Here is a 17,597-nt window from a genome sequence, read left to right as displayed (position 1 = left end):
GAAAACCATAAATGAAACAATTGTAAATTTCTGAGATCCAGACAGCTACTTATTCCTAATCGCTTCACCGACATTTCCACCTCTTTTGGATTTCGGAAAAAAATCCATCCCACTAACGGCCAATTTCTCATATCGAGTTCAACTCCAGTTTAACCTGAACTTTTAGTGAACGTCAGTTTAAAGTCAAAACCGTCGTTCTCAATTCACGTTCAACCGATGGCAGTTTAAACTTTGAACGATGCTTGAACGCTGGAATTCGGCCGTTCAAAGATTTCAGAACCCAGTTCAGATGATTTCATGGATTACGCATGAGTTGTGTTAACATGAAACGCGCTGTCATAATATAAATATAACCTATTTTATTATAACGATAAACGATAACATTATTTATGTTTTTATAACATTTATTTATAATTAATAAAATGTCTATTTGACTATAAATACTTAAATTTAAATTCATTCAAAAACAGCATAAAAAAGGTCGTACAAAATGGCGATAGTTTTTTACGTTTGCCATCTATTGGCATTTCTCGAAAGCTGTAGAACGTGTACTGACATGAACGTGCAATGAGAAATGCGGGTCGCGGACGTTTCCCCAACTGTCATCAATACGACTAACTTCACGCCTAGCTTTGATACGAGAATTATAAAAAAATATGCACTGAAATCCAGATCCCGTAATTCTTTAAGCGTGATAAAGTGAATACAAAGACATTGTTTAAACTACTTTATTTAATGGGTTATAAGTCAAACAATCATAGTATTGAGTAAACTTATATATTTTTATAAAACTTACTAAACATCTTACATACAATAAATAATAAATCATACAAGTGACAACCATGTTGACTGGCTTGAAGTTAGCCATGTCATGTCTAGCACGCAGCCCCTTGCTACGCTGTTACACAGCTATATATATTAAACACCTTCCCCCTAAGATCGATATCTATAAGGGGTCTTTATATTACGACCAACTCTCGTCTTATAACTGTTAGAAGTCTCAATATTTGGGTTGACTTTATGACTCAATGTAGGTACTGATTTTACATTTGGGCTTGGGCAACTAATGGTTTTATTAACACTATCATTTACGTTAATGTGAGTGGTATCTTTATGAACACTTTGTGACTGAATATCAGGGTACAACTCGGGTTCTAAAATGAGTTCTTTTTCAAGTGTTGTGGTGTATGAATGTTTCATTTGGTGTGAATTCCGTCTAATAATTTTATTGTTATCTTCTTTTTTCACCCAATATGATCTAGGTTCATTGGCCTTTTCTAACACAATTGCTTTACGCCAATAATTATCTTTTGAACTTCTTATTACTACCCTATCTCCCTTTCTAAACTCTACTGGTTTTCTTCGTGCTGTCTTATCATAACGTACTTGTAATTTCTCTTTTTCTTTGCATAAATTCTTATATACTTGTTTCTGGATTGTAGGTTCTAATTTATTAGCTGTAGTTGGTAATTGTCCTCTCAGGATCCTGCTCTGTAAAATTTGAGCTGGAGATGCATCAAGATTTATTATGCAGGTATTATTATATTCCATCACCAAATCTCTAAAATCAACATTTTCCTCATTACTCTTTCTTAAAATTTGTTTGCTTATATTGACTGCTTTTTCTGCAAGTCCATTACTCTGGTGGTAATGTGGAGTGCATGTCATAATTGTAATGTCTTTTTGTAGGGTAAGTTTGTCCACTCTCAATAGAGCTTCTCTAGTAACTGGATCTCTGATGCCCATTAATATTTTGTCTCTCAGAGCTTTATCTTCGGCTGTTTGTTCTGGATCAATTTCATTATAATTACATGTTCGAATCAAATGTCTACAACTAGTAAGAAACTGCTCAAACGACTCTCCTTCTTTCTGGACCCTCATGATAAAATTGTATCTTTCAAATGATTCATTCATCCTTGGATTAACATACTTATCGATTAGTGATATCATCAAGTCATACTTGTTATTTTCGGCTTCTGGGATCTCGAATGTGGACATAATTTTGGCAGACTCAGCCCCAATTATATTTCTTAAAATTGACATTTTCATTTTATCTGCTGACTGGTCTTGTCCCGTTGCTAGTAAATAATCTTCGAAACTAGTCTTCCAGAACTTCCATTCGCTTGCAGCATTTTGATCCTACTGACTGCGCCATGTTTAAACTACTTTATTTAATGGGTTATAAGTCAAACAATCATAGTATTGAGTAAACTTATATATTTTTATAAAACTTACTAAACATCTTACATACAATAAATAATAAATCATACAAGTGACAACCATGTTGACTGGCTTGAAGTTAGCCATGTCATGTCTAGCACGCAGCCCCTTGCTACGCTGTTACACAGCTATATATATTAAACAGACATACATATTTGTTTCTTTGTAATTACAGCTTCAATTTACCGTACACTTCTCGTAGACTCTGCCGATAAGGTAGAGTCGATTTGGGGAAAAGTCCGCACTCCGAGATATGCATTCCAAACAAAACCGAAGTTCACCGGTGAACTTCGATCAACTGAACCATATGCCTGCTTTTCATTATCGCCGATTATGGCCGATCATGTGATGATCGGCACAATCATCGTACAAGTGTCCACATAATCGTCCGTAGCATGTTGAACGACAACCATCAAGATGAACGTGCAGTGTGTTGCTACTGCTACAATTTATTTAATAGCGGTATACAACCAGTATGTCAATATGACCCAACGAAAAGTTGTAAAAAAAATGGAGGAAAAGACGAGTGGTCTTTAATAACTACCTTTAAGACAGGCTTTATCGAGATAAAATCAAATGAGTTTAGATACATCAAACTAGACACTACTTTCACAAAGTCCATACCAGTTAAAATACGACTTGCAATCGCATTGACATTTTTCGGTACGGGGGATAGTTAAGCTTGCATCAACTTTTTAGTACTTATAAAAATTACACCTTTTTTAACACACAATATTTTCCGACTGGAAATGAATCATCGGCGATCGCGTGGGCATGTCAATGCAACTATTACTTCCATCCATCCAATGGCACTACAGCCCAAATCGAGCCTTGGCCTCCTTCAACAAGCTTCTCCAATCATTTCGATTTACCGCTGTTCTTTTCCATGAACGCGTTCCCAGGAAGTTCCTGGCATCCTCATCGACTTCGTCTTCCCATCTCTTTTTAGGTCTTTCAACAGGTCTTCTTCCCTGCATTCTTGCATTCAGCAACTATTACTTATTACTAGGGAGCGGATTTATATGCGATCAATTTTGATGAAATATGCGCATATATATGCAGTAAAAAATTACGAAATATGCGCAAGATATGCACAAAAATTCAAAAAATGCGCATTTCGAGAAACCACAAATTTTCTGTTCTATTCTATTCTAGGAGGTTCTTTTACAGGGGGGCGGCAATCTTATTTATTATCTTTCAAATAAAATCGTTATTTTTATACAATGCAATTTATTCACATTTTTTACAAAAACTGATACCAATAGTTACCTATTTAAAATAAAACAACAATATCACTATATACAGGGTGTCCCAAAAGTAGTGGAACGGTCGAATATTTCGCGAACTAAACATCGGATCGAAAAACTGAAAAATACGTTTTCAATCATTTTCAAAAATCTATCCCATGACACTAAACACCAACCCCCACTACACCCCCTAGAGGTGTGGTAAAGGGTAACTTTAAAATCTCAAATGGAAACCCCTAGTTTTTCTTGCAGATTTGGATTCGTTACGTAAAAGTAAGCAACTTTTATTCAAGACATTTTTTCGAACTGTGGATAGATGGCGCTATAATTGAGAAAAACGATTTATCCTGATACCATAGGTAAATTATAGAAACGGTCTAATATCTCAAGAAATACACTTCCAAATGAGAAACCAAAAAAAACGATTTTAATACTTTTCGAAAACCTATCGAATAACACTAAACATGACCCTCCAACCCACCCCCTGGAGATGGGGTTGGGGGTAACTTTAAAATCTTAAATAGCAACCCCCACTTTTTATTACAGATTCCGATTCGTCATGAAAAATTAAGCAATATTTATTCGAAACATTTTTTAGAATTGTTGATAGATGGCTCTTTAATTGGAAAAATACGATTTATTAGCGCCATCTATCAGCAATTTTAAAAAATGTTTCGAATAAATGTTGCTTAATTTTTCATGACGAATTCGAATTTGCAATAAAAAGTGGGGGTTGCTATTTAAGATTTTAAATTTACCCTCACCTCGTCTCCAGGGGGTGGGTTGGAGGGTTATTTTTAGTATTTATCGATAGGTTTTCGAAAAATATTAAAAACCTGTTTTTTGGTTTCTCATTAGGAAGTGTATTTCTAAAGATATTAGACCGTTTCTATAATTTACCTATGGTATCAGGATAAACCGTTTTTCCCAATTATAGCGCCATCTATCCACAGTTCGAAAAAATGTCTTGAATAAAAGTTGCTTACTTTTATGTAATGAATCCAAATCTGAAAGAAAAACTAGGGGTTTCCATTTGAGATTTTAAAGTTACCCCCCACCCCACCTCCAGGGGGTGTAGTGGGGGTTGGTGTTTGATGTCATTGGATAGATTTTTGAAAATGATTGAACACGTATTTTTCAGTTTTTCGATCCGATGTTTAGTTCGCGAAATATTCGACCGTTCCACTACTTTTGGGACACCCTATATATCTTCGATTATAATTCACTACAATGTGTTTTTCCAAATTTTTCACGAGGAAACATTTTCTTTGATCAGATAAAATATTTTTATAACTTGAAAAACTCCTTTCACCTTCAACAGAAGTAATTGGGGCGCATTAAAAGACGAAAATTCTGCACCAAAATCAATTTCAAAATTTCCATTAATAATTTCGCATATATTATTATGTCCTCCAAATTTTTAAAGCCGTTTAAAGACGGGATCTGATCTAAAGCATGAATATTTCAATTTCCGTTAGAAAATCGTAAATCTATGGTTAAATGTGTAAACTCTCTTAACAATAGGGGATTAAAAAGAATCACCAGAATTATAGGTACCTACTATATTGGGATACAAATTGTACTAAATATAATAAAAGTAAATAAAATTCGGATTTCCCGGTAAACCATCCTTCATCATTTTAACATCCTACAATCAATTTATAACGGCGTTCTATAAGCACTATAAAGTACTTTGTGTAAAGATCGGGTATTTTCTAAGAAAAAATGAAAAGGCAGTGAATGAACCGTCTCTCTTCAGGTAGTTCTCGAATTAATAGATACGACAGCCTGTGCGGGGAAATATTTTGTGTCGAATTAAAAAATTTAATTTTTTTTTGACTTAAATGTTTTTAAATAATATGCACAAAATATGCATGTGTCTTTAAAAATATGCAAAATTTAGTAAAGTGCTCAAATATGCGAAATATGCATGCAATATGCATTTAGCATAAAATCCGCTCCCTACTTATTACTCATTAACTTATTATTTATTACTCGATGATTCCCTTTGAAGCGTCTCCAAAAAACCGCAAAATCACGGATCGTCTACAGTAGCGTTTCCCAACCGGTGGGTCGCGGGCAGATTTCAGGTGGGTCGCGGCGTGGCTCTTATAGTGTCTGAATAACGTACATATGTGTATTATTATGGGTGTGGGATGGGTCGCGAATATGAAAAAACATCAGAAGGTGGGTCTTCAGACATAAAAGGTTGGGAACCACTGGCTACAGTCATGGGCGATCATAGACGATCATTGGCAACTTCTGGTATGCCCTCTACACAATCGTGCTCGCGCTTGATCGTCTGTAATCGCCGATTAGGTAGAGCAGCCAAAAAATAAACGCAGGTATGAGAAACCGACCCTAAAAAGTGTATATTATGTATGTGTCATTTTGTTTGTATATAGGCGAGGAAATAAAACACTAAAATCGCCCAAACCTCATAACTCTTTTAAAGTAAGACCGATCGTTATGATACATTTTGCATTCGATTCGGGAGAACTTCAGGAAAATTCTTGATCACTTGTCATGAGGGACATATGAAAATTGCATTGTTGTAGGCGGAAAATGCATTTTCCAAAGTGCATCTCAAAGTACTGCAAGAAAAATTCAAAACACGTAAAATAATCATGGAAATGAGTTCAGTTTTTATACTTGGGGGAGTCTCTAAGGTCGCTAAACAGGAATATAGGATCTGCGAAGCTGTAAGAGGTACCTGGGGCCTGGCATCCCGGTATGCACGTCGTCTCCTGAAGTTTTGTGGAAATTAATCATGAAAATCGTTGAAACTTGTTATCCCAAAGTTTTTGAGGTCGCTGAATACGAATATTGCTTAGACGATGCTTTATGAGGTACCTGGTGCCCAGTATCTACGTATCTCTTGAAGTTTTATAAAAATTATTTATGAAGTAGTTGAAATTTGTTATCTCAGGGTTTTTGAGGTCGCTGAACACGAATATTGCAACGAAGATGCTGTACGAGGCACCTGGTGACCTGTATCTACGTCGTATCCGAGAATTTTATGGAGATTCCTAATAAAATTTGTTGAAACTTGTTATTTCCGGGTTTTTAAGGCTTTTTGGCATAGCCAATTGTCCAGACTATTTTAGAATTTGTATTCACAGATCTACAATCAGAGTTCGAGTTAGTAGTAAATGTAAATTAAAAAATTTGACTTGTTTTGACTGTTACTGTTTTTTTTTTCCTTTTTTTTCCATTTTCATTTTCCATTTTTAGTCTTTTTTTTTGTTTTATTTTGTTTTTTTGTTATTTCGTATATATATTGTATATATAAATTTTAAGTTTTTTATTTTATTTTTGTCTTTTTGATGTTAATTTTGTTTTAATTTTTTTTTTGTTTTTTTATTTTTTCTTTTTTTTATATTATAAGATTTATTACATTATTGGTGTGTTCGCAAATTGCTTACAAGTTTCATCTTAATTCTATTAGGTCTGGATCCCGCGTATGAAAAAAAAGTTGATTAATAGCAAGCTGAAAATTTGTTAATAGCTTAAGGGTGTCTAGTCGGATAAACTTGTATATATGGGAACACTGTAACAGGGGCAGTTTTAATTGTGGAACAGGTTAAAAATTTGGAACGGTCAGCACACGAAAATGGCACATTTATTTTGTCCGACAGAACAGACATAAACTCTCCGAACAGAGATTAAACTCTCATGCCAAAATCAGACTGGTATTTATCACCTGACATAATTCCTGTCATTTGACATATTTTACATGTTCCACTCATTAAAACGCCAATTTGGTGATAAATAGCAGTCTGATTTTTGCATGAGAGTTTAATCTCTGTTCGGAGAGTTTAAGTCTGTTCTGTCGGACAAAATACATGTGCCGTTTTCGTGGTCTGACCGTTCCAAATTTTTAACCTGTTCCACAGTTAAAACTTCCCCTGTTCCAGTGTTCCCATATATTAATGTTTGTCTGACTAGATACCCTTAAGCTAATAACAAATTTTCAGCTTGCTATTAATCAACTTTTTTTTCATACGCGGGATCCAGACCTATATGGTTAGTACATTATATTGTTTAAAGTTTATATTTACATTTTCTTATTAACCGTTAAATACAATTAAATATGTCTACGTTTCCAGAGAAAATTAGTTCATTTAAGTGAAATGGGAAACAGACATTTAGTTTTCGTTAGTCTTCATAAAAATATGCAATATTTCCCTGTTGGTTTTCACATTCTAATAAGATGTGTATTAAATCTCCATATTTACCACAAGTACAGTTTGGAGTGTCTGATAGATTCATTTTGTACATTCTTGTAGGTGTTACATGATTTGACTTTAGCCTATTAATAGTTTTAATAAAATTTCTGTTGGACTCTGAAGAAAACCACCTTTTTTGAAGAAGTGTGGGTTGCCAATGTTTAAAGGATGACTCTCTTTCGGATTCCGTATAATTGGCTTGCCATTTTAATTTGAGCCAATGTTTACTACATGCAACTATATCTGATACTGGTAGAATGTTGATGTCTATGTTTTCTCCACTTGATAATGCTTCTTTTGCCAAGGCATTCAATGGAGGTTCAACTTCAACAGCTTCAATTTCCATTACATTTATTGATGTAGATTTAAGATACCCAAGGCACAGGCGTAGGCAAATAAGCGATTTTTCGAAAAAAAAATTTTTTGGGTCATTCTAAGCAAACAATGTTGTTCCAAGCAAATACAAGTTGTTTCGTAAAATGCATAGTTTTCGAGATAAACGCGGTTAAACTTTAAAAAATCGAAAGATTGCAATTTTTGAACCCGAATAACTTTTGATTAAAAAATAAAATAGCAATTCTGAGTGCAACATTTGAAAATTCAAGTCAAATTATACCGATTTTAATTATTTGCATTTCTAAAAATTATTTTTTTTATTGGTAAACACAGCTACAAACACACAGTGTTTGAGCGTTTTGTCGCATTTCCGCACCGCGCCAAGGATTAAAACCGAACGGAACCGACCATGGAACCGACCAGGTGGGACTTCCTTGGCGCGGTGCGGGCATGCGACAAAACGCTCAAACACTGTTTGTTTATAGCTTTGATTAACAATAAAAAAATTAATTTTTAGCAATGCAAAAAATCAAAACCGGTATAATTTGACTTGAACTCTCAAATGCTGCAAGCAGAATTACTATTTTATTTTTTTATCAAAAGTTATTCGGGATGATATACCCACAGAGGTTCTAAAACTACTAGGAGATTGCGGAAGTAAAGTATTGGTTGACTTGTTTAATGCTATATATAATCATGGTTACTTACCACATGATTGGCTGAAATCTACTTTTATACCAATTCCCAAGAAAGCGAAGGCAAAAGAATGTCATGATCATCGAACCATTAGAATTACCAATTACTACCAATTAGAACCAAATTAAAAGAATCGAAGAACATTTGGGCGAAACTCAATTTGGCTTTAGAAATGGACTAGGTACACGAGAGGCTCTGTTTGGGTTGCAGGTATTAGTACAAAGGAGTAGAGATGTAAATGCTGATGTGTACCTATGTTTTCTTGATTTCGAAAAAGCATTTGACAAAGTGTCACATACTAAGATGTTTGATGTTCTAAGGTCACCTAATATTGACGATAAAGATCTAAAAATCATTGCTAACTTGTACTGGAATCAAAAAGCCACAGTTAGAGTAGACGGTGATCACACAGAAGAGATTTAAATTCAACGTGGAGTAAGACAGGGATGTATTCTTTCACCATTAATTTTTAACATTTATTCAGAAAAGACGTTTGAAGAGGCACTCAGTACCTACTACACAAGGTGGAGTTGTGATAAACGGGAAACTGATAAATAATCTCCGATATGCAGACGACACTGTACTGATTGCCAGTAGTGATACCGAATTACAATATCTATTGGATTCTGTGGTAGCACAGTGCAGTAATTATGGTCTCCACCTTGGCACCTGGCAAAAACAAAATATATGGTCGTCAGTAAGGATAATGTCATCGATGCTGGAATTCACGTTAATGATGTACAACTTAAGAGAGTTGAAGCTATAACATACTTGGGAAGCAGAATCACTGATAATCGGGATCCATCCACCGAAATACGTTGCAGAATTGCTCAAGCCAAATCAGCATTTTTCCGTTACAAGAAAATTCTATGCGGTCATGACATAAATTTGAGTCTTAGGACAATAATTTTAAAGTGTTACGTGTTTTCCGTTCTTCTCTACGGAGTTGAGTCATGGACCTTAACAGGAAGAATGCTTAAGATGGTTGAATCCTTTGAATTATGGTGCTATCGAAGAATGCTGAGAGTAAGCTGGATGGACAGGGTGCGTAATGATATTACTCTGAGCAGGATGAAGAAAGGCAGAGAACTGGTAAAAATGATAAAGTCTAGAAAACTCGAGTATTTTGGGCATGTTTGAAGACATCCGGAAAAATATAGCATTCTACATCTAATTATGCAGGGTAAAATATTAGGCAGAAGAAGTCGATGAAGAAGAAGAACATCTTGGTTAAGAAATTTGAGGCAATAGTTTGGTCACACTTCGGAATCGCTCTTCAGATCTGCTGCGAATAAAGTTATGATAGCCAATATGATCGCTAACGTTCGGTAAACGGACATAGCACCCGAAGAAGAAGAAGATTCGGGTTCAAACATTGCAATTTTTCGATTTTTTAAAGTTTACCCGCATTTATCTCGAAAACTATTCATTTTACGAAAAAACTTGTAAGAACATTTTTTACTTAAAATGGCCCAAATAATACATGTTTCTTTGCGAAAAACCGCTTTTTATCTGCCCGTAACATAGAGGAAGGGAGGGGGTAACAAGGTAGGGGAAGTATGCCTGAGACGGCATACTGGCTGAGATGGCATATCACGCGTTTTTCGTAAACTATTCCAAATTTGGTGCCCAGTGTGACAGTTTTCAGTTCCTCAAGTTAAAATTTGTCAACATTGTTGAACTTATGCATGTTAGTTTTATTTTGACAGCAGTAGCCTTTGGAATGTTAATTAAGTAGGACAAAATATTTATTGACTTTTTTTGTATCACATTATAATTCGCGAGTCTTTACACCTGAGTTAAGTTTTTAAATTTTGTGATGTTCCTTTACCTTATGCCTATCACGCCTGTATCGATTTATATCTTAAAAATGTGCTTAAGAAAAATTAGGTTAAAAAAACGGTATGATTGCAATGTTGCCTGAGATGGCATAGTAAGCAGGTGGATTAGATGGCATATGTATGCCATCTCACCCTTATGCGTTTTTACACTGCATTAATTTTGTTATATGATTGAAGTTTGTCGTTACAGTTACGGGTCGTTTTAAGAGGAATTCGAACCGACAAAATCGGTTCCGTCGATGTTGAGACAAGTGACGAGGAAGATCTGCTTGCATTTTTGGTAATGACCTCTTTTCATTATCTCGTTCTCGAAAAACCTGACTAAGATGTGCCAAATGACTAACCTTGCCAAATTTGTGGCAAGTGGTCATATTCCGAATGTGCCGGTGTACCCAAGACTACAAAAAAAATTATTTGTGTCTTATGAGTCGAGATTAGTGCCTTTATTTCAAAGGTATGCCATCTTACCCACATGTATGTGGGTGAGATGGCATACGTAATACTTTACAATTTATTTTCTCAGAAAAAAACTATAATATGTACCTTGTTAAAAAATAATGTTATATTTATGTAAATGTTCCTAGCACTGACTTTGATTTTTATTACATGTCTAACTCTATCGATTATCGATTACAAAACATTTAAAAAAAAGTATGCCGTCTCAGGCATATCTCCCCTACCATCGCACCTTCGGCAACATTCAGTTTTTCATTGTTCAAGGTTTCAGGTAAAAGAATGCGAACATAGTTGCCGGTCCTCAGGTTTTGCATACTCAAATATTTCCAGGGCCTACACTACTAACACAATGCAATTTTCCTGAAGCTCTCCCGAATCGAATGCAAGAAGGTTTCATAACGATCTGTCTTACTTAAAAAAAAGTAATAGGTGTAATGCTTTATTTCCTCGCCTAATATTAGGGTTGTTAATGTGTTTTTTTTTTTATTTAAGGCCATCGGTACAGAATTCGCAAATATTTTACGGCTATCCCTACTTTTTCTGTCTTTACACGGCAAATTATGTGTAGTAAAATTCACACTGGTATGGATATGTAAACATTACTAGAATGTCATTCTACTTGAAAATGTCATTATTAACTTTAAAGAGATTAAACATTAAATATTTGGGAATGATTTTGGGAAATAGGTCCAGATGCGGTCGTTGCATATGCGGTCAAGGTAATTTTCGTTGCAAAAGCGGTCAATCCAAAATATTTTGGCAGGTAATGTTGCACTTGCGATCAGACATTTTACTTAAAAGCTAGAAATGTAAGAAGGTCGTAACGTAAATTAGTAACCACTCGAGTTATTAGCAGGTCCGGTCGACCCTATTGAAATATTTTAATCCGCTTATCTATATTTCTAACAATAGGTAACGAAAACCGACCCCTTTATTAAATCAACTATCTTCATTTTGTTTAATTAGTGCACATAATCTCACTAAACTCTCAAAAGAAGCAAGTTTTTTTATATCTAAATACTTTTTGCCGTAATAAAATTATTAGTTAGCATTTTCTCCTCTTATCAACGTCTATGGTAAATAATATTTAAATCTTACAAAAATTTGGTTATAGAATTATTCATGTGATAGTGGTAGAAAAAGGTAAAAATATTATTTGTTTATTAGGCAATGACCGCACATGCAACGATAAAATTAACATATTTTTGTATGACCGCAAATGTAACGATAACAGCCGTGATCGCAAATGCTACGACCGCATCTGCAACGACACCGATTTTGGATCGTAAATTGACTTGGAAATTACATATTGACTTTATGATAAATCGATGTAATAAGGGTTTTAATTTTCTTAAAGCAATTTCAAGGACTTGGTGGGGAGCTGATGTTGAAACATCCTTGCTTTTCTATCGATCGTATATTAGGTCTATAATTGATTATGGATGTATTCTATATGGCTCAGCTTCTAAACATATTTTAAACAAAGTAGACGTTGTACAGAACTTAGGACTCCGTATCTGTTTGGGAGCTATGAAATCAACTCCAAATAAAGCTTTACATGTAGAAGCTTTAGAAATTCCACTCAATTATAGAAGGAAATATCTCAGCCAGAAATTTTTAATAAAAATTAGTTACCTAAATATCGGTCTTTACCAAAATGTTAACAAGCTGAATGTAGCGGATTTAACTAATAAATACTGGAAGCTGAAGAACTCGCCGCCACTTTGCGAGGCTTTTCAAAATCTGTCAAATTTTGACTGTGATTATAACGTGATTGATAGCTTTGGACTTGAAGACTTTCATTCTTTTTTACTTACAGTTAAATTAGTAAGACCAAAGTACCATGAAAACAGTGATATTAGCTCTAACATCTTAAGAACATTCTTAGAGAATTGGCCAGACTCTGTAAATAATATACAGATGCATCTAAGACGTTAGTTGGCACTGGATGTGCCTTTTTCATACCTGCTACTAAAACAGAAAAAATATTTAAGTTAGGCCATGATTTTTCTATCTTCAGTGTTGAAGCCATAGCAATTTATGAGGCCCTGCAATATTTTAAAGAATCAGAAGATATATCTGCAACAATTATTTCCGATTCACTCTCTGTTCTTCTTGCTGTTCAAACTATAGATTTACCCAATAACAATTCAAATATTTATATATTACTAACTAAGAGAATCCTTTTTTAAATTCATAAAAATAAAAGAAGAGTGAAGTTTTTATGGGTTAAGGCACTAACGCATAATGAATATGTTGATAGTTTGGCTAAAAAGGCTATTGAGTATGGTACTTCAAATAATCGTAAATTTTTCATATCTGATTTAGTTAACACTATTAAGCATCGAGTTAAAAATCAGTGGAGTCAATCATGGCGAGATCTTTGTAAACAATCCAAATCTCAGTACTCACTGATTCAACCTTCTGTTCCGAAAATATATTGGTTTAAAAATTATGTAGTACCTCGAAAATATATAACAACATTAATCAGAATGAAGTTTGGACATGCATGCTTTCCTCCACATCTAGCAAGAGTTAAAGTTTTTGATTCAAATCTTTGTACTGAATGTCAGAAGGTGGGTGATTTGAATCACACTCTCTTTGAGTGCACAAAATACATTCCACACAGCTATAATTTAATCGAAGATTTAATAAAATGTAATGTTTTTCCACCTTTCAATATATCCTATCTATTGTCTCTGAACAGCAAAAATATATATGATTGTTTAATGAAATTTATCTGTGAAACTAAAATTAACCTCTAAATTTATTAATCCTGATAATTTGATATATTATGTACATATGGAAAAAGAAGAAGGAGAAGATGTATAATGGAAAAATGTGCTGAGCAACTTGGACAGCCCGTAGCGGCCAGCTGCAGCTTTTGAATTGAGTAGAGAGCTGTGGAAGAGTTTGCTATGGAACTCTAAGGACCTCATTGCCTTCTTTATGTATGAATAGAAAACAAAAAAGTTGTGACTGGCTAATTGACACCCAAGTCTATGCCATAAAACAAAAAAAAAACTTTAAAGAGATGGCTTTTGAATGGTCTTGGATAACTGTTATTTGTATAATTGCAAATTATTAATTCAGTTAATAAATGTGATTATTTCATTCATAAGAGATTCTGACCAATAGAAAGCTACAGAAATCTGAATTAAATCGATAATTTTTGATAATCTCCCGTCGTTAAGTATATTACGTCAAATGCCCTTCGTTGCTACGAAAAAATACATTCAGTGATATTAATCACAATTACTGTTTTAAAAATTATAAAAGTGATGACTTTCAATCGTCAAATATTTATAAAATCTGTGTGTTTAATGGTACTTACATAAATAAATTACAATAAAATTTTGGTTTTGAACAGTTTTATTCATTCTCAAGTTTTAATTCCCTAATTACTTTTGAGTAAGTAAGATAATGTTTATGAAAAAAACAAAAGATGTAGATCTTTGAAACACACTCAGTGATCAAAAGATCCACAGGTACTGGTTTAACGACCACTCGTATGAAATCAAACAAATGAAATAGAGAATGCGGAAAAATCCCCTTACGAATAATTCACACATCCACCATTTCGGGCTGGGAAAATTTTTTTGAATAGAATCAAAGACCCAAACACCAGTTCTTAGAAATGTGTTTCGCCCTCTTCAACCTCCCTGGGCTCGTCGGTAAAGATGAGAGGTTGAATATCTTTAGACACATTCCAGTCAAAAAACAACATCCGAGTCCTAGACATAGCAGGAGCGTAAATCTACGCCCAACCTGAAAATGTCAGTCTCAAGTTTTAATTCCCTAATTACTTTATTAATTAGTTTTATTCATGAAATAATCGCAACAAATTGCACTCGACCTCTGAAATTATTATAGAATTTTTGCTCTCGTGACACTTTGACATAATTTAACTCGCCTTCGGCTAGTGAAATTAAAACTGTCAAAGTGTCACTCGGGAAAAATTAAATAATTTCAGAGCTCTTGTGCAATTACTACTGATTATTTCATTCATAGGAGATTCTGACCAATAGAAAGCTACAGAATCTGAATTAAATCGATAATTTTTGATAATCTCCCGTCGTTAAGTATATTACGTCAGATGCCCTTAGTTGTTACGAAAAAATACATTCAGTGACATTAATGACAATTAATGTTTTAAAAATTATAAAAGTGATGACTTTCAATCGTCAAATATTTATAAAAACTGTGTGTTTAATGGTACTTACATAAATAAATTACAATAAAATTTTGTTTTTGAACAGTTTTATTCATGAAATAATCGCAACAAATTGCACTCGACCTCTGAAATTAATATAGAATTTTTGCTCTCGTGACACTTTGACATAATTTCACTTAAAACTGTCAAAGTATCACTCGGGAAAAATTCAATAATTTCAGAGCTCTTGTGCAATTACTACTGATAATTTTTTCACAAACTATGTATTCAGTTATTGTAATAATTTATATGTACAACAAAAACTAATACTCAATAGAGAAAAGAGGAAAAGTGTTAAAATTATTTTTTAATAATATATTGTTACAATGGAACGCTTACAATTTTGAACATCTTTAACAACAAAATACTTGGATCACACAATATTTATCCTGATGTATTTATTCTCTGCTTGGATCTTCCACAAATAATATACAATAAATAACTTTTTATTAAGTTCACGTCTATTCACTATATATCAATATTATTTAATCAACAACTCAAAATATTCCCGATGCCGTGTCAAATATTTAAAATTTTCACTGATTGTCACTGTCTGACTGACAGTTTTACTTCTATAATACGACTTATACGACTATTTTATTCGACTGAGTGCGTTGTAAGACAAAGATAGTTTTGGAAAATAATATTTTCCAAAACTATCCATGGACGTGGTGTTCATTTTTTTTTTCGAATCCTGAAAAAACCAATAAATATTTTTGAAAAATTTAAACGCAGAATGAAAGACTAAATTATTACCGAGGGCCGAAAGTTCCTTAGAATAAATAAAACGTTTATTTTGAATGAGATATTTGAAATTAAAAATCACACTAAATTTTCTCTTAGTTTTTCACCCCTGTAACTTATTAAAATAAACATTATAGAAGTTCTCAGGGACTTTCGGCCCTCGCTAATAACGTAACCTTTCATTCTGCGTTTAAATTTTTCAAATATACTTAGTAGTTTTCTCAGGATTCGAAAAAATGAGTCCTCATTTGAATAGCATTGCAGCCGAAAATAAGTACATATCCCCTTAATCCCTTTACATTTATTATAAAACTATTTCTAACACTCCTAAAACCCTACTTCAACAGCAAAATACCTTCTTCTTCTCCTTTTTTTTAATATCTCAAATTTTTTAGATATTGCAAGTTAGCGAAAGAGAATTTATGGATCAGATGGGAGTATTTTTTATTGGTTTCGTGAGTCAATATGGATACGACCGAGTTTTATCAGTTTTGGGTAGACATATGAGAGATTTTCTGAATGGGCTCGACAACCTTCACGAATACCTAAAGTTTTCGTATCCTAGAATGAGAGCGCCAAGTTTTATTTGTGAAAATGAAACGAAACAGGGATTGACGCTGCATTACAGGAGCAAAAGACGAGGATTTGTGTATTACACAATAGGACAAATAAGGGAGGTAAGTAAAACAATAAAGTAGGATTTTCTTTTAATTAAAGTCATGTAGCACGACTGTATGTGTTGAACAGGATTAAATAAATTTGTATTTGAATTTTTTGTAAAATGCCAGTTTGATTAAATAGATTTATGTTTTTTATTTAGCATAATAATATGATATTTCAACATTACAAATATGTGTAAAAAGTATAAAATGACAAATTTACAGTTATAAAACAAACTGTTGTGACATGTTAAATATGCACACAAAAGTTCCTAAAGTGGCTAGCCTATGCCTATATATTAGAAAAAACACTAATTCTCTTGTAGATAATGCAGAAAAAATTACTTAACTATATAACTAAATTGTTCTAAGAGGACATACAAAACATAAAGATAATGTAAATCAAGAAAGACCTGAAATTTTAAGATTCTATAGCAATACATAAGTAGGAGCGAGCAAACAGACGAATATAGGTTAATTAGTCTGATGTCTCATTAAAAAAAATTTCTTCACATTATTCATGGTAGAATATGAAGACATTGTGAAAGAGGCTAAGACAAACCCCACAGATATAGGAACGCGCTGGGTACCCGTAAGACACTTTTTGACTTAAATGTACTTCTCCAAGGATGTGGCTTTATTGACTATGATAAGGCTTTCGATAGCGTAGAGCATAGAACGCTTTTAAACATTAATTACCAAAGGTATTGTTTATAGAGACCTACGTATTATAAAAGAAACTTGTATTGGAAGCAGAAAGCAGTCATATGAATGGATGGGAGATTAACTGGCGAATGTTAGATACACTGACGACTCTGCTGAGTTATTGAATTGCGTAAACATGACAGGAATAAGTCAGAATAACGAATTAGTAGGAGAAATATGTCGTGAGACAAAATTTATTACATCTTTTCTACAGATATATCAACAAAACATTAAAAGAGTTGCACACTTTA

General features: G+C 33.6%; 1 protein-coding gene across 2 annotated transcripts in view; it reads left to right on the top strand.

Moving 5' to 3' along the window:
• LOC114329289 (soluble guanylate cyclase 88E) overlaps positions 1 to 17,597 on the top strand; it is a 143,411-nt gene that overhangs the window by 77,773 nt on the left and 48,041 nt on the right. For both annotated transcript variants that reach the window (XM_050661509.1, XM_050661510.1), the window contains one exon: positions 16,378 to 16,659. In XM_050661509.1, the coding sequence (XP_050517466.1) occupies positions 16,378 to 16,659 (282 nt within the window). The remainder of the gene's footprint in view (positions 1 to 16,377; positions 16,660 to 17,597) is intronic.

The sequence above is a fragment of the Diabrotica virgifera genome, chromosome 9, assembly GCF_917563875.1.
Source record: "Diabrotica virgifera virgifera chromosome 9, PGI_DIABVI_V3a".
Lineage (NCBI taxonomy): Eukaryota > Metazoa > Arthropoda > Insecta > Coleoptera > Chrysomelidae > Diabrotica > Diabrotica virgifera.
The sequence above is the reverse complement of the archived record's forward strand: the minus strand, read 5'-3'. Positions and strand labels throughout refer to the sequence as shown.